General features: G+C 40.9%; 3 protein-coding genes across 3 annotated transcripts in view; 1 reads left to right on the top strand and 2 right to left on the bottom strand.

Annotated features, from left to right (window-relative positions):
* Nucleotides 1-2387, bottom strand: part of sntb1 (syntrophin, basic 1) — a 34586-nt gene extending 32199 nt beyond the window's left edge. Inside the window, exon 1 of the mRNA XM_083990195.1 lies at nt 1669-2387. Coding sequence (XP_083846321.1) covers nt 1669-2215 — 547 coding nt within the window. The 5' untranslated portion in view covers nt 2216-2387. The remainder of the gene's footprint in view (nt 1-1668) is intronic.
* A 4656-nt stretch (nt 2388-7043) lies between these two features.
* LOC310999307 (E3 ubiquitin-protein ligase TRIM21-like) lies at nt 7044-11826 on the top strand. The gene is made up of 2 exons (XM_083989651.1): nt 7044-7056; nt 9453-11826. Exon 2 carries the CDS (start codon nt 9455-9457, stop codon nt 11249-11251), a length of 1797 nt encoding a protein of 598 aa, XP_083845777.1. The 5' UTR covers nt 7044-7056; nt 9453-9454; the 3' UTR covers nt 11252-11826.
* A 3307-nt stretch (nt 11827-15133) lies between these two features.
* LOC310999269 (CCN family member 3-like) lies at nt 15134-18369 on the bottom strand. Its single transcript, XM_083989601.1, has 5 exons — nt 18166-18369; nt 17471-17699; nt 17108-17362; nt 16293-16522; nt 15134-16114 (listed from the first exon to the last, which is right to left on the bottom strand). Exons 1-5 carry the CDS (start codon nt 18220-18222, stop codon nt 15821-15823), a joined length of 1065 nt encoding a protein of 354 aa, XP_083845727.1. The 5' UTR covers nt 18223-18369; the 3' UTR covers nt 15134-15820.

Below are 18369 nucleotides of genomic sequence, written 5' to 3'. Positions count from 1 at the left end.
TCCCTCATTTTCTTATCTTGGTAAGTTTTTAGCTGGGACCTGTTTTCCCTTCTGTAGTATAGCCCCTGTACCCCCCTAGGGAAGACCCATCACCGTGTTTGTATGTGTGTGTATTTATATGAGAGAGAGAGAGAGCCAGAGAGAGAGAGAGAAAGTGAGGGGCACTTTGTTCTTGCTATCTTGGGTCTAAGAGTCCTCTCAGGAACACAAATTAAAAACTTGGAAGTGGGCATGTTTTTCTATGTGTAAAGGCGTGTGTGTTTGTGTGCAAATGTGTGCACGTGTGTGTGCATGTGTATGTGCTAAGGGGCTAAACTGCTGTCCGACCTTCAGTAAGGAATCTGCCTGCAATCACTCATTTTCATCTCCAATTGGCTAAAAACAACTGCAAAAGACAAACTGCTCTAGTGAATGGGTTAAAAGTAGAGTGTATGCAACTGCCTGTGTGTGTGTGTGTGTGTGTGTATGAGACAGAGAGAGAGACGCTTGAGGAAATGTTGGGCTGTATTTGTTGGCCTTGCTGAGGGGGGTGCGTGAGGAGGTAAAGGGAGATGATATGGGTTTGATCTCGCATGTTTCTCCCATGGCACCTCTGATTGCATAATAACTGTTTCCTTAGAAATCCAAACTATTCTTTTGTGCAAAATGCAGCCAGTCAGCCTCCTGTTTACCAACTATGGCAAAAAAGCAAGTGTGTCCTGACAGCAAAGTTGCATCACATACACAATTTAAATACAGTGTCTTCACCTCTTCTGCTGAGAATTGAGTGCATTTTGCTGAGAAAAACAGTTTCACTTCTCTTTCAATTTGGTTCCCTGGGACTGTATGGCTGCTTGAGGTCAACCAACTGTGACTTAATCAATATAAAAAGAAAACAGATTTCATGAAATGAGATATGAACAGTAAAAGCTAGTGGGGAAAAAATGCAAAATGTATTTTCTTAGCTTTTGTTAATAATCAGTAGCTTCTCTCTATAATAGAAAATAAATTGCATCGCTCTGTAGAGAGTTTCATTCCCACAGTCGTGCTACTTTTCATTGTTTGTCTAATCAGGGGGCGACCCATACCTGGGAGGCTAAGTGGATCCAATCATCTGGCAGGTAGGATAGAACAACTTGCAGTAGCTTACTTTATGCCCTGAGAACCAGGATTGAGAGCCACTGACCTGCTGGAGAATATGAATTAAAAGCCCCAACAGCAGTCTCTGAAACAGGCTGCCATGTAGGGTGAAAACTCACAACACTCCTTCTCTTAAGACTGAGATTTCCGGGCTTAGTAAGGGGATCTTGGGGATCTCTGCCAGAGGTCTCCATAAAAAAAAGAAAGTAAATGAAATGCAATCCACCAGCATTTCTACCTATCTCCCAAACACAGTGTGTGCTTAGCTGAACTGAGATTGAGCTCTTATCTCCACAGGTATGCAGGACAATCCTTCACCAAAACATATCGACTGACAGTCACATGGGGGCTTCCTGATAAAGCACCTCATGCCGTGGAAGTTCACTAGGGTAGATGAATGAAAGCATGCCTATGGGATGGAAAAAGTGTGGGATTCCCTATAAACACACACTCTCATCTCTTTTCTGCCACCCTCTCTCACTCTCTCTCTCTTTCACACTCTCACACACACATACACAGACACACACCCAGCCTGTTCAGTCTCCATACCTTCCAGAGTCACCTCTTTCCCGGCCCGTTTCAGCGCCTGCACAGCCTCGTCGTGGGTCGCGTCTCGCAGGTTCATGCCGTTCACTGACAGGATGGCGTCCCCGACGTACAGAGCCTGGGTCTGATCCGCTGCGAGCCCCTTGAATATCTTACTGATGAGGATGGGCATTTTATTCTCCTTCCCCCCTTTGATGCTGATGCCGAGCCCCCCGATCTCCTGCTTGGTCACCTTAACGCACCGCTTTCTGTTGGCGATCGCCTCGGGCACTCGCTCCGGGAGCTCCGTGAACGCGGAGCGCACAGTTTGGGGTCCGTTGTTGGAGTTGGTGTTGTTGTTGTCCAGGTAAGATCCATTGGCCACGCCGTTAGAGTTGACACTGTCGGTCACGCTGTCGTTAACTCCGCTCTCCTCGCAGCTTAACGTGAGCGCTTCCTCGTTCAAGTTAACCAAAACTTTGTGCCACCGCTCCCGCACCAAAACCTCCACAAATCCACTTTTTTGCACTCCAGAGGCGCCCGAAACTCCCGTCGCTATTACCACCGCCATCTTTTGAGCATGTCTTTAAAATAACACGCGACTTAGTTCGCAGCTCACTCACACACACTCACACACACTAACTTCCACCCCGTCTCCCTCGCGCTCAGGCTGGACTTTGCCCCTCAGAAGTTTTCTGCGGGACTTGTCAAGCGTCCGGACCAACCAGCCCGAGCCCTTTGGGCACAGGCTGCCCTCCGCTCCGCCTGCTTGAGATCCTATCTGCTGGGTGGAGTTTGCTCCCCCCGCTGTCAGCCGATCCCATCAGATCCTGCATGCACACAGAGTCTTCATCATTTCCCCACAACTATGAGACGTGACAAGTGATGCAGAGGTAACAATAAGCGCCAGAAATCCAGCACGTCTCAGGCACGATAGATTGATAATGTATACTATTCCTCGTACACGGACTGTCTTTGGGGAAAGTGCCTTCAAAGCATTTGCACCCTCGTCCTGGTATAAATTACAGAGTCATCTTAAATTGGATTATCTCCCAAGTATGGAAGATTTTAAAGCTAGGATCAAGGACTATTTAACTACTGAATGCACATGTTCTCTCACCGAACGCAGCTGGTGATTATAATGTATTGATGCGATTTGCTGTTATTGTTTTAGCTGTTTTTATGTTTGTTTTGTTGATGTTTAAATGTGGATGTACTGTGCTGCTTTCTTGGCCAGGACCCCCTTGCAAAAGAGATTCTGAATCTCAATGGGATTATTCCTGGTTAAATAAAGGTTAAATAAAAATAAAAAAATAAATCATCACTTTCACTTGCATCATGATGATAATATGTTCCATGATACACAGCCACATGAGATATTAAAATGTAGTGATGAATGCCTGCCATAAAAGGAAATCTGTTTCATGGATATAAAGATTTTTTTTTTAAAGAATTTGAAATGTGCATTCTTTGGAGCTGGAGATGTGAAAGAAAACCACACCTCTTCACAAGGGCTCCTGTTCTAAAACATGCTAAATATACAAAATAGACAAATTTAAGATGACACTACAGCTGCTGACTTTCTAGTCGTCAAATGCCCATCGAGTCCCCTCTCTGCTGCTCGCGTTCACGTTGTAGAAGTAAGAACGGCTACGCGCGTACAGGAATGCGCCTGTGCCGGTTTTGATGTTTCAGAGAGAGAGAGAGAGAGAGAGAGAGAGAGAGAGAGAGAGAGAGAGAGAGAGAGAGAGAGAGAGAGGATAGCACAGATAAGTCTGTAATGTTGGGGTGCACTGACATGGAATATCTAAATATTTTCTCTGTATTATTATAATTATAAGTAGGCCATTATTATTATTATTACAAAGGACATCATTATCCTGTGTCAGTCCTACTGGATCGCAAGTGAACTCAGAGTGTGACAGTGTACTGTACTGTACTGTACTGTAATTTAGTGTACTGTATAATGATAAGGACACCTTCAGTGTGTGTGTGTGTGTGTGTGTGTGTGTGTGTGTGTGTGTGTGTGTGTGTGTGTGTGTGCGTCAGTGGCTGAGAGGAGACATGTAGCTGGTCATATTAGAGGAAAAACCTCGTCAAGCAGCTGCTGGGACTTCAAGTATGGCTTCAGTATTTTGCATGCAGCAACACTTGGCTCTACATTTGAGTTTTCTTCCAACAGCTTTCACTTTGACTCATGGCATGATCCTCACTGAGCAAACGTCTGAGATAAACCACGCTGCACACTGATCTGTTAGAAATGTAGCTACGACACCTACTGGTGACACTAAATGGATGTTTATCTGTCTGGCATAGCACTGAAGCCAAGAAGAGCCCATTCTCTAGATACACAAGCAAATGCTAGGCGTGTTATTAGTGTCTATCACATATTGCACATTAATGTCTGCAGTGATGTAGCTAATGTCTTGTCGTGGGGGAAATAAAGTTTTTCCATCAAATTACTGTAATAATCTAAATATTATCAGTCTTCTATTAATCTGTTTACCAAAAGGTTTTGGGATGTATTTAGATGTGCAGTAGTGTATTATTGTATTTTGATAAAAAAAAAAAAGAAAAGAAGAAAAGGCTCAAACAAACATGCTGAAATTAAATAAATCATGTAGCTACAGCTTCTGCAACAACATCAACAACAAAGTGCAAGATTGGTCTAAGTTTGATCCTATATCAAATGATGCATGTAATTATTTTGAGATATAAAGGGATTGTACATAATATATTTACTGTACATTTACTGTACATTTATATATTTATATGTGTATGCCAGTGCATGTGTCATAATTAATCAAATTATGTAATCAAGGGAAAAGAGGCTAATACAGGATCTCAGTGCAATGAGCCACATGCCTGCCCTGTAAACCACTGAATCATTACTGGTGAATTACACTGAAGAGGGGATTAGCTTATTTATTTTGAGAGAGAAACAGAAATAGGAAAAATGTTTTTGGTTTAATGAGGTGTAGGAGCTACAATTGATTTTTTTTTTTACTTTTATATGGAAATGAGCAATTGGATTTAATGCACATTCTTTGTTGTGGTAATGACCTTCACAACAAACAAACAAACAAACAAAGAATGTAATCTTATTAAAGGTGATGGTATTTAAAGGTTGTTAATGAATCTTTTTTAAATCCTCAGTCAGCCAGCGTGTTGTTGATTACACATTTTTTGTTCATTGCAACAGGGAGCAGCTGCACAGACAGGCAGTGCTAACACAGAAACACACAGTCACACACATGTTTGTGTTGTTAGTGCATGAACAGGCTCTCTGGAGTAATTAAGAGAGTCAAGTGTCCTGCTCAAGAGCACTTCGATGCTGCTGAAGGAGGGGATTCAGGCTTCCTTTCTACATGGTTTTCATATGAGATTGCTTTACTAATGAATATCATGACCCAATTTATTTCTGTGTAAAGAAAAATAGGAGAAACTTTATTCCCCCTTAGTAATATTGTCTCCTCACCCACTCCGCTCCACCTTCAGTCATCCTCTTTATTCTATCTTTGCTCTTTTGGCTTCTTTCTCTACCTCCACAATTCTTTGTTTCCTTGTCCCTTCTCACTCTTCATTAATGCTTTCCTGTTCTTTTTGTTGTGGTTTCAACAACTGATCTGCATGAAGTGAAACATAGGAAAAGATTAACCAGCTTTGTTTAGGACACTGATTCTGTCTTACAAAAATAATGCACAAAAGTATTATTAGCAATATTTGCAGGTCTACACTATCTGCAGTCACCTTTTTGAGAGTATAGCAGTAAGAAAGTGGTTGAAATGCTTAACATTACATAACATATAACAAAAAACAACCAGATTACATCCCTGATCTAAATCTGGCATTCAGTTTGTAGCTGATTTAAAATCCAAGAAAACACGAACAAACATTTATAGAGTTAAAGGAAGAAAAATAAAAATAATGATTCATGTAATTTGACTAAACAATCAAATTCCATTGAAATCTATGTGAAAATCATTACTGGTTTCTTTGTCAGACTCATAGCAACAACTGTTGCACAGAGAAAAGCAACACATCAAAGGGTTTTTGTTTTTTTAGCTTTAACATGTCTCCTCTTGATATTTTGATGGTCCCTCTGATTGGTTCAATCTGCTGTTGCTGTGCTCTCCATCTCTAGGGCTGCAGACCAGGTAGTTTGCAGGATGGGACGCACCTGGGCCGCTGTGTTCAATGTGTCCCAGCAGTCAGCCCAGTGGGAGCAGGATATGATACAAAAACAACAAAGGAAGATTCAGGGAAAGTCGAGACCAAAAGAAAAGACACGACTGGAGCATTAGCAGTTAGTGTCAAGGTCAAACAGTACTTTGCTAGAACTGACATAAAGAAGCATGGCTTGGGCTGGTGAGTGTGACTGAGTAGAAGCAGAAAGCAGCACGAAGACAAAGTTTGGTGCCTGCCAAGTCAGTGGGCTCCAGAGGAGCAGCACTAGGCTGGAGCAGATGTCACACACCAAAGACCATCAGCTCATCAAGAGCTTCCTGTCCTTCACCTCCCTCTCACAGGAACTGATCTGACACCAGTACCAGTGGTCAGCACTGTGTGGAGGATGTGAAGAGAGGTATCCTGAAGCTGGAGGCGGTGTTTACCCAAGAGACGGAGAGAGAGCAAGTCAAGAACTCGGGGTGAGCTGTGGAAAAATCCTTGAAGACAGAGCTAAAGTAGAAAACACCCCACACAGACCTCAATCTAGAGACCCTGCCTGAAGGTTGGACCTGATCCGGCAGCAGTACGCAGTGGACATGACTTTTGACCCATGCACTACAAACAATCTGCTACTGTTTCAGAGGATTTTAGGACCCAAATGCACACACACAACAAGGCAGAAATCCAAACTCTGGTAACTGCACAAACAGCAACACAAAGCTAGAAAGTAATACACCCAACAGACACACAAGCAGACTTATACTTGTGCTACTAGTGCATACTTTCCCCCACTACATATACTGTAAGGACAATTTGTGTATTAAAGTAGCAAATGCTTCCAGCATGATACATGATTTTTGGGAGATCTTTAACTCAAATATGCATTGCCATATTGCTGCATAATTTTATTTTTTTTTAAAGTGATCAATGAGTTTAATGTTTGTTCATTGGGATAATCTTTTGTAATCATTTGACTCATAATGTCAATCATGTTTTCATAGTAATTTGGTTAAAGCTGGTTTGTTGGTCAAAGGATAGAAGCAGGATGTTTGCTAATATGTGGTTTTTCTTGTTTATGAAGACAGCTACTACAGTAGATGCTCTGTCAGATGATAAGAGGAGGTTACACTTACCAGTGAATTTCATGTGTGTGATGGTTTACTGTGTCTGTCCTGTTCCAGCACCATGGACAGAGTTTTGCCCCTGAAGCCACCTGTGGTTTCTCTAATCCCAGCTGACACAGTGAGTTACATTTCCTCATTCCTTTATATTAGTTAATCATTTCTGAAATGAAAAATTCACAGATCTGCATTGCCTCAGCCTGCTGAAGTGGTATCAGTGTGTTCTCACCCTTACTTACTTACACCCAAGTGCAGAGTGGGATTTTACTAGGATGTTACTGGTTTAAGAAGATTTAACTGAGATCACTATAGTGGCGATGGTGACCGAGGCTCTATTCAAATACACCACTAGAGGGAGCAATTCACTCACTTTTTATACAAATATGATTCAGAGAGGGTCAGGAGAGAGGAACTCTATTAGTCAACACCTGGTCACATCTGGTAAATTAATTACTTAACTCCTTTTAGTTTGAATGTGAAACAGTAAGTGTTGTGTTGCAGAAGCTTACAGCCTGTTTCATTTATTAGAGACAAGCTTTATCTTGTGTGGTTTAGAGTGAGAGAAAAAAAAGAACCATATCTGTCACAAGGTCATTGAAATTTGTACTGTACTGTGTAACTGTATCAGATGAAAATCTATAGTTAAGAACAGTTTTGCTGTAGAGAGTCATTAGGTGCCAACTCCCTCAAAGCTTTTTCATCGTGTTTAATGCAGTTTATGTTAGATTTTCTTTTCTCAATACATCTGTTTGGTGGGTTTTGATAACAACACCTTCGATGCTCTTCTTTATCTGATCTCCTTGCACTTCTACTTTGTTAAAGCAAGGGTTCCTACTGCACTAAAGCTGAAGTGATCGCTTGTAGGTTGGTTTGGATGGAAGTGTCTGCCAAAAGTATGAATGTAAATATAAACAGCAGCCTGATGGTGGGAGCTGCAATGAGTTATGGAGGGTGTGTGAAGAGTCCTGTATTGCCTGCACACTTCTGATATGAGGGCTGGGCTGTGTCCGTTATCTTACTTGCATGATTATATGGCTCTATGCTCCAAGAAAAATTTTGTTTCTTTTTAAGAGAAAGTTCCAGCTGGTCATGAAATGAAAGTGATTGATGAGTTTGAGAGAGAGGCGCCGCTGGGTACTATTGTACACCAAGTCACTGTTCAGAAAGGAGTGTCGACTCACCAACATACATATTTCTGTTGATATATTGCTCTGTTTATTTGTATTTTTGTATTCTGCTTTGCTGGGTTTGGGTTTGTGTATGTTGTAAATCACATTGAGTTTTCTCTGACAGGAAATGTGCTGTATAAATAAAGTGTCTTCTTCATCTACTACTTTAAGGTATCTGAAGTCATCCACCTGCACCAGCACTTGCCCTTTTCAATTCCTTTCCAAGATCAATGCATTTGATAAGGACAGGGCCTAGGTCTCCGCCATGTTTAGCTTTCATTTCTAGTGGAAAACTTTTCTCCAAATGCCTCATCCTCGGCCTGTCACTTTCTTTTAATTTAAACATACTTATATGACCTGCAGTCATCCAAGATGTGTGGATGGTACCGCTGTGTCAGCAAAATATGTCATTTATAAAAGACATTTGGACCATTAGGTTTATGACAGATGCTGCTTTGGAAAAACACAACTTTAGTTTTTGAGTCCTTTGTAATCCCTTCATCTACATTTTACTTTGAGCATCGGATTTCTTCTGACCGTCCTCTCTCTGGAATAACATGTAGGCTATTCATTTAATTATCCCATCTTTATCTTTAGCTGCTTTCAGCTGTTTTAATAACTTTCATGACTGAACATTAAAACATGGCCAAGCTGTTGTGGTGACTCCTCTGGTAAAAGCGCCTGTAATTGTCATTTACTGTGTCTCAGCTAAACAATGAGATAACATTCCTTTGAATCTTCCTCACTTCCTGAGAGACCTAACAGATTCCTTTGCACCAGCAGACTTGATTCAGAGATGAATTTCCTTTGCTTTGATTGTTTGAGTTAATGGCACAAATGCATGACAGATGTTGTTTTAGTTGAGTGGATCTGTATTTACACTGTAACACACAAAACTGACTAAATGGACCACAGCATTAAGTAATTACGAATTGCTAGCTTTATTTTGCATATTTCTTTGAGTCATATTTCGTACAAGGGTCAAGTGCTAAAGGGTTAATGTCATGTAGGATGGGAGGAGTATCAAAGGGAGGAGGAGCTCTGTTGTATCATTTACAGAGAAGTGAAACTTGTACTACAGCACAAACCACAACAACTGGTAAACACATTTTGTTTGTGCATTCGTGTATGAAGAGAAGCGGCAGAGCTGAGCATCTACTACAAAGGTGAAGTGACTCTTGAATTTAACAAGACTTAAATAGGGCATTTGTTGATGCTGTGTATTAAAATTATTCAGGTTCTGTCCTGTGTGAATCGTGTCAACTACAGTACGATTTCCGTGTGACTCATACTGGTAACTCTATAGGAGACACAAAAGGAATAAGTCATTGAATGTTTTCTTCTCCAGATATGGCTTCAGTCAATACTCTCCTGTCTGAAGATCAGTTCCTGTGCTCGGTCTGCTTGGATGTCTTCACCGAGCCTGTGTCTATTCCATGTGGCCACAACTTTTGCATGTCATGCATCACCAAACACTGGGAAGGCAAGAACCAGTGTCTCTGTCCCCTGTGCAACAAGAAGTTCAACAAAGGGCTCAAACTCTGTGTCAACACGGGATTCAGAGAGGTTGTGGAGCATTTCAAGAAGCATCGAGTCATCTCTACAAATGATGTCCCAGTTAAACCTGGAGAGGTGCCATGTGACGTCTGCCTTGGAAACAAGTTCAAAGCATATAAAACTTGTTTGGTATGTCTGGCATCTTATTGTGAGACACACTTCGAGTCTCATCAGAGAGTTGCTGCCTTACGAAGACACAAACTGTCTGATCCTGTGCCGAACCTGGAGAATGAGACATGCAAGAAACACAACTGGATTATGAAGCTCTTCTGTAGGGATGATATGACGCGTGTTTGTGACATGTGTACAGAACATAGCACTCATCATATCGTTCCTTTGGAGGAGGAGTATGAAAACAAGAAGGCTGAACTTGAGCTGAAAAAGTTGGAACTACAGGCAATGATACAAGAGCGACGAAAGAAGGTTCAGGAGATAAAAGACGTCGGGGAGACCAAGCGGAAAGATAAGGAAGAAGCAGTGGAAGATGCTGTTCAGGTCTTCAGTACAATGGTAGCCTCGATACAGCGAAACATGGCTGAGCTGGTGAGTGCGATTGAGGAGAAGCACAGAGCAGCACAAAGACAGGCTGATGTGCTGCTCAAGGAGCTGGAGAGGGAAATCAATCAGCTAGAGAAGAGCAACAGTCAGCTGGAGCAGATCTCACAAACCGAAGACCACCTCCAGCTCATCAAGAACTTCCTGTCTTTTGCTTCTCCACATACTAAGAGCTGGTCTGACGTCAGTGTCGGTGGTCAGCAGCACCATGTGGAGGATGTGAAGAGAGCTATAGTGAACCTGGAGGTGACGCTCACCAAAGAGACGGAGAGAGCCAGTCAACAATTCAGGCTGAGCTGCAGAAAAATCCTTGATGAAGAAACTGACACAGTGAAGAAATCGCTGCACACGGACGTCGATCTGGAGGCCCTGCCTGAAGGCGTTAAGTTGGATGCAATCCGACAGCAGTACACAGTGGACGTGACCTTTGACCCGTGCAGTGCAAGCGATCTGCTCCTGATTTCAGCGGATTCGAAACAAGTGCAGACTTCTCATGTTTGGTGGTTTTGCGATCAAGTCCCACACAAATTCAACAGATATGCCTACGTCCTCGGAAAGAAGGGCTTTTCTCAAGGGAGGTTCTACTTTGAGGTTCAGGCCGTTCGGAAAACTGGCTGGGATTTAGGAGTGGTCAGAGAGTCGGTACGAGGGAAGAAGACGCTCACACTAAACCCCAAGAATGGAGTCTGGATCATTAGATTGAGGAACAACACCAAACTCACGGCTTTAAATAACTCCACTGTGAACCTCTCCTTGACAAAGAAACCCGAGAGGATCGGAGTGTTTGTAGATTATGAGAAGAGACTGCTCTCCTTCTATGACGTGGATACTGCGACTCTGATCTACTCTTTTACCGGCTGCTTATTCAATCAGAAAATCTACCCATTTTTCAGCCCTGGCCTCCCTGAGGGTGGTGTGAACTGTGCCCCTCTGGTCCTCTCACCTGCCAAAGACTCAACCAAGTGGGAAAAATTTCGCGAGTTTTTTAGCCTGATTTTTACTCTCATTGCTCTGTTTCTGATATGGGTATTTTAAAAATGATTGTCACACTGTCCAGAGTTGAAACAGATGAGGTCTGTAAGATCTGATTATGATAAGTCCAGTTTTGGGATATTTTAGAAAACCACAGCATGTACAGCTATCAGCCTACAGACCCATAAATGACCTACAGAGTAAGAGCTCAGTTCAACTGGAGATAATTACCTTCTTTTAAAGTGATTTTTTGGACATGATATTTGAAATTGCATGTTTATTTTTATACCTGTCTTAGCATTTATTTTTGTAAGTGCACTTATTTTGTATTTAACAAAAGCCTTGCAGAAAAGTAAGTTTAAAAAAAATGTTTCATCACATCTTGTTGTTGTTATACAGTATTATTGTTGCTTTTTAAATGTCTGTTTTTATACCTAGTTTTTATAATTGCTGGCGTTTTGTGATGTGGATAGCAAAGTAAAAATGTCATTATCAGGGAAACTCACCTTTCCACTGTACAAATGACAATAAACACTTTTGACTTGACTAAAAAGATTGGTACAGTGGTGGATGTACAGTACTTATAGAAACAGGGATGGTTAAAACCAGTGATTCCTTCCATTTACAATATGTTATTGTGTGTAGCAAAATGACAATATTTAATCATTTATTATAACTCTGTGTGCTTGTTTTGCCACTGCTAAATTTTCTGTGTATGAGACACAGTATGGATTTACATAAAGTTTTGCTTCAATAGAAAGATTGTGTTGTGTCATTTCTGAAGTGCATTCAAACAATTAGAAGATCTAATTTATTTCTGTCTGCTGAAGTGTTCAGAGTGAGATTTCACTATTTTGTTACAGAGAATCAATGTAGTGAGGATGGTGTCGGAGGCTCTATTGAAATGCACCACTAGAGGGAGCAATCTATTCATCTCATACAAAAAGCGTTCACTCCCCAGTCAATACAGACAGAGATTACAAAAAGTAAACATTTATATGTGCCAACTCTTAGGCACTCTTTGATACCATCTTAACCCATTAAGGTTAACCCATTAACCCAGAACTGAGACTTTACAGACAATTTCACATTTAAGTCGCTTTTAGTGTTTGAATCAGACAGACAGACAGACAGACAGGCACTGTGCACACAAAAACATATATTTTGCTGCAGGAGGACATGATATCAGACTTTAAAGTGTTATAATAAGATAAAAACATCTTGGATAAATTAACCCGTATAGCTACTGTGTCACAATCACGCATTGGAGTCATGCCCCTCTTATGATTTACTGTAAGCATTTACATCAATGCAAAGTCTATGTAAATTACTTTTTATCAGTCACCATCAGAATTACACTTTTATCTTTTGTTCCCGAATAAATCCCTGTGAACACATTCCTATCAATGCTAATTAGTGCTCATATGTAAATAGACTAAATACCAAGTAAACACCACCAGCTGGTCACATGTGTTATATAATAGAATTATTTGAACCTGGAATCTGATGGAGTTTAAAATCTTGTTTGCTCAACTTGTTGGTATCAACTCTGCATTGTGAGGATATACCGTATGATATTACTTGCTGAACATAATAATCTTTGAAAAAAATTCCAATACCACGTTGTCTGTGGTTTAACTGACAAACCTGCTGTCAGGTTTTTTCAGACCAGTGCCAGCATCTGTGCACATCTGTCATCCCACTCATACCAAAAAAACAGTTTTAACATTCCTCCTCAGTAATTCAACAGACAAACTGAGAGTTATAAAATGTCTCTGCACAGTATTCTGTCTCAGCTTCAATCAGCAGCCCGTAATTCAGACAGGGAGGCGTCAAAGAAAACATGGCCTAGAAACACAACAGTTGGTAAGTTTAAACTGCAGCTCATTCAGATCATTTCATTTCTCAGTCCGGCAGTTGGAAAAATCCACAGTGTGGCTCCTAACTGAGCCTCACTGAGCCGGATTGATACTCAGCTCTACAGTTAAGGAAAATGAAACGTATCACACACACATACACTTTTAACATAATCATACGGGTGGTTTGACTGAAACTCTTTAATCCAGTGTCTCCAAAAATCAGTGATTATTTAAACAAATGATGCATTATACAATACTATCTCAGATATACCTCACCACAGTATGACGTTTTAAGTAGTTAATGAGATGGTCAAATTTGAAGACAAAGGTCTTCATGTCAGCATGTTAAGAGCTTATAGTGGTGGTGCTACCATGCCGGTGTTTCAAAGATAATGTTTGACGTCTGTACAAAATTCCATTGCATTCCACCCATTGTTTGGATATTTCAGTTTAGACCAGTGTGTTAGACAGACCATCACTGCCAGAGGCCGCGCCACAAGTGTCTGTCTTTCTCATGTTTTCAACATACTATAGCTGACTCTGTAATCTTAACGTATTATCTTAACAGTAAGTGCAACATGAGAACAAGCTTCAAATCCTAGATCCACAAACATAACCATAATGTAACGTGACCACACACCTGTGCTTAGCATGAAACCATAACAGACCAGATGTGTGGACCACAGTGTCAGTCTCCCACTGATTCAAAGCTTCTGATGAGTTAAATCTTTCCACTGAGGATCTATTTTAGGGAGCAGGAGCAATTCTACTGGGGATTGACGAGTTTTCCTCTGTGACCCTTTAGGTGGGGTTCACTGAGAGAGGTCAAAGGTGACCACCCACTCTCAGTGAGGCCTTGTGGGCTTCATAGCTCCTGGGTCCCATTTGAAGACATGACCATCCCAGACTGTTAAAAGCAAAACCACAGGAAGAGGTCTACTCCAAATGCAGATGTGAAAAACTCACAAGATGTGCATTCATTTATAGTGAAAGGGATTATATATCTATTATTATATTAGAAAGGACAACAATATGATAGCAGTTCTTGGACCAAAGACATTGGCCACACAAAGTCTAAGAAAGGTGACAAGTCTCCAGCACTGATAAATGTAGAGCAGCCATGTTGTTAGTGTTAGGTAACACTTGTCATACATTTGACTGACCTAAAACCTACATAACACATCCATGAGAACTACATTTGTAACATAGCAGTGTGATGTATGATCAGCCACCAAGCAAACAAAAGTTAAATCTTCATTAAAGCTATGTTATTTTTTAATTTTCCTATTATCCTGTGGAAAATCTAAGTGGTATTTCCTTATTGATTCACTTCATAAACTCAGTCTGTAGCTACCACTCATTTACATACAAATCATCAACCCCCTTTTATCAGCCCAATGGACTGTAACATGATATATGCACTTCTTGCTTGATACCACTTTAAAGTACCATCACTATCATAAATGAAAAAAATAGTTTATGTCAATAAAGAGATTCAACCTTTGATAGAAAAAAACATATACATTTATTTTCAAACGTGACTTTTACAGCATTGTTTCAACACAAGCAGTGTGAAGTTTAAGTATATACGTAATTAAAATAAGTAAGAAAAAAAACCAATATATACAATTCATGTTTACATTGTTACCGATTATCGCTGTGTATTTGATACACACTCAATCAAATAAGCTATACAGCAAGTATTTACAAAACCTTTGTCATTATAAAATAGCCATTCTTATGTGCACTACCACTAACAGACAGAGAACTATTGTCATTTCTAGAGCAACAAAGAAACAACATACATTTGCATTTATTGAAGGAATCTAGACATTACACATTTCGCACCAGGAGGGAGATGTCAGGTACATGTTAGAAATTACACCAAGTCATCAAAGTGACCTCTCTTTCATAGCTTGAGTCCTTGGTTCAGACCAGGTCAAAATACACAGGCCACTTATTTCAAAAATGTGTCCAATAGCTGGAACTTTTCCACGGCAGTAGAAGGTAACAGCTCACCTTATAATCCTCAATTTTCTTCTGCCCTCTACTTTATTCATGCAAAAAAGAGGATTAGTTTGTTTGACAAAGTGTTAAAGCTCAGCAAAATTCTGACAAAATGCGGTTTAATGTGTTTTGTCTAAAAAAAAAAACATTTCTGGCTGAGTGGCCAATTCAAATGCATTTCACACCATTGGGTTGTGATGCTGCATGTCTCCAGTTCCTGTGCACCTTCATCCAATTTCAACTTTATGAGCTAAACTCCCACAATCTCCCGTAAATACAGAAAGATGAACCCCTACAAACCACTGTCCAAACAAAGTCTGTTCTGAGTGGCTCATGGTTTATTCTACTTTATCTCCAGAAGCGGAGAGAGTCAATTTATTTCAAGGTTTAAGTGCTTTACTTAACGAATGAATGACACTAATTTGTCCACAGGATGTTACACAATTAAATCCCTCTGTCAATAGAGAGATTATTACCTCTCCATTATCTCCTCCTTAAAAGAAGATGTTCATTGTATTAATACAAGATGACTATCTTGTTTCTGATTATAATAATCAGAACTTATTGCAATGTGGACATGTTATAAATTATATGATGATATACTGTGCAGTTTTAGGACTGATCATGCTGATATATTATGTTGTTGTCTTGTTTTAATGTAAAGTTTAGAGTCAATGCAACTCATAATTATGAAGAAGAGGATCGTCCCGTCCCGTCCTTCATCCCAACTCAAGGAATCCCTGAATTTACACACTGACTCTCTGACCTATGACCTCATGCCACTGTATCCCAGCTCTGACGGCTGCCACACAGCGTTGTCCCGGGGGCAGTTACTGTGGCAAGCGCAGGTCAGGATCACCATGACAGGCCTCTTGGCAGTTTTACCATTGGTACACTGAAAATCCACCAGGGCGGTCTTGGTTCTGTGGGGGGTACAGCAGCGGCCGTCTATGCAGGTGCCACAGTAGCGAGGCTTGTACGCCTGGACGCTGGTGCAGTTTTTATAGGAGAGGTGGATGGCTGTGTCACTTCTTACCATCCTCTGACACTTGCTGCCTCTCTGTGAGGAGAGAAAGATTTATTTACTGACTCAATATCAATATCTCTGAAAAAGGAATGACACTAGGTGCAGTTATTCTGGCCCTGGTACTTAACAAAAACTACATTAGCCTGAGTAAAAAAGTGTAATATATACATAAATAATACAGTAACCAAAAAAAAAACATCCCAAAAAGTACCTTTGGTGAGAGCAGTGTCATCTGTCTCTGATCCTGCTGGTCATCACAGGGTCTGATCATACACAGCCGGCTCTGCTTCACCATCTCACACCGACGGTTTTTATTGGTCACTCTGGTGGACACCCCCACGCCGCAGGTTCGAGAACAGGCGCCCCACTCGGTGGTCTGCTCAATGCAGTTCAGACTGGGGTCCCAGTTGTCAAAGCCCACTGTCTCCTCCTGGCGATAAGCTAGAGGAACACACAGAGGGAGAGAGGAATATGGGTTAGACTGGAGAAAGAAATCAGCTCACATAACTCAAATAAGTAAAAAAGTGAAGAAAAGTAAAGTAAAAAAAAAGCGTGAAAGTGGCCAAGAATTAATCTACAATTGTTATAATAATATGATATTTAGGGTAATTCACATGCTCATATCAGTAAAGTGTTTGTTACTTTCCCTTTCCCTCGAAAGACAAACCCTCTCTTAAGCTGTTCTGAGAAAACCTGAAGACATCATGATCTCTGACATACTGGTGTTTGCATTAACCTAAGTGCAACATTTTTTTCATATCACAAACTTAAGTGACAACACTGGTTCTTTCCTCTGTGTTTCCTCCTCTCCTCTTATCATGCCTTATCTGTTTTCCTTTTGCCTCACTCAGAGTCCTGCTCCCTCAGCCTGAAGGTCAGAGAAGTGTACACAACCTTTTAACTTTATGCCTCACACTGGAGTGACACCAACATCAAAGATGAATACACAATTGTGTGTATATCTGTCTTTATGGTCTCATATCTCATATCTTATCATCATCATCATCTTATCTCCAGTCTTCTCACCTGCCATGGCAAATCCTCCCAGTGCGCTGGACTCTGCTTGGGGCTCACACACCCACTTCTCGCAGCACTCTCCAGGTAACTGGACCCTTCTTGGCATCGGGCAGTCTGGCCCCGGCAGCATCACATCCACGTTGCAGCGCGGCAAACAGGCGATCTGTCCATCACGGCAAAAACACTGGTACTTACAGCTGGGGAAAAAGGTCTGGCCGTCCTGATAGACAGTGCCATCTAAAACACACACATCTCCCGCACGAGCTGGAGGAAATAGAAAAAGACGGGAGAATGTTTTTATCTTTTTCAGAATGGTTTCTTATTAAAATATCAATCACTGTTGTCGTTAGTGACCAGGACAGAGACACTCACCTGCACAGGTACCAGTCCTTTTGTGGACGTCGGCTGTGTAGTCACACTTTAGCCCTTTCCGTGTGTCACAGGGGTTCAGTTCAGAGCAGACCTGTCCTTTCTGACGGGCGCACACCAAGCAGCAGGCACAGTCGTCCAGGATCAGAGGCACCCCAGGGAGACATATGGGGGGCTCTTTGGGGCACTGGCATCTCCGAGGGCACATCTGGGACCAGACTGCTGTAAACACCTGGGTGGGGAAGAAAATCAATATCAATGTTTTACTATAGACCTTGGATGTCATCCTCAGTAAAGCAATACATGGTAATGATTATTGACAACTGGCTTAGTAAAGTAGTTTCATATTACATACATTTATTTTGTGAAATAAGATTTAGAATTAGCAGAATAACAAACAAAAACTTAAACTTAAACTAATAAAAAATATTTACTTGTTAATGTTCAATGAGGACAAAAAGACTAGAATGTATAGAAATTATGTTTCTACTGAATAAGGATACATTTTAAAGCTTTACTGTATGATTACAGATGGTCATAATTCATGAAACTTTGTCCTTATGTCTTCCAATCTGAACAATTATTTGCTGAAAGATATTTGTTGTTTAGCTGCCATTAAATAAAACCTTTTGATACAATATAAAAATTGTCTAAATGAAAGTGATACAATGATCCTCAGTTAAGGTTATGATTCTTACCTGTGCTGTAAAAAGAAGGACAAATAGAGCTTTCTCTGAAAAATTGGACATGTTCATGTTAAGTAGAGCAGAGTAAAAAATATCTGCAGTCAAGGACGTGTTGAGTTGTCTTTTCAGGAGCTGAATTCAGTCCTTTGGTTCAGGGTTGAATGTTCCCTCCTCTCCGTTGTGCTGTGGCGTAGCTTGCAGAAGGTTGTACTCTCT

This window comes from Trachurus trachurus (assembly GCF_905171665.1).
Source record: "Trachurus trachurus genome assembly, chromosome: 16".
In the NCBI taxonomy this organism is placed as follows: domain Eukaryota; kingdom Metazoa; phylum Chordata; class Actinopteri; order Carangiformes; family Carangidae; genus Trachurus; species Trachurus trachurus.
The sequence above is the reverse complement of the archived record's forward strand: the minus strand, read 5'-3'. Positions and strand labels throughout refer to the sequence as shown.

What these genes read in the sequence shown, in the direction of transcription:
- LOC310999307 (XM_083989651.1), top strand. Translation starts at nt 9,455, where the DNA reads ATGGCTTCAGTCAATACTCTCCTGTCTGAAGATCAGTTCCTGTGCTCG.
- LOC310999269 (XM_083989601.1), bottom strand. Translation starts at nt 18,222, where the DNA reads ATGAACATGTCCAATTTTTCAGAGAAAGCTCTATTTGTCCTTCTTTTT. An exon ending in AAGGACTGGTACCTGTGCAG is followed by an intron (nt 17,363 to 17,470) that starts GTGAGTGTCTCT and finishes TATTTCCTCCAG; the next exon opens with CTCGTGCGGGAGATGTGTGT. An exon ending in GGGAGGATTTGCCATGGCAG is followed by an intron (nt 16,523 to 17,107) that starts GTGAGAAGACTG and finishes GTGTTCCTCTAG; the next exon opens with CTTATCGCCAGGAGGAGACA.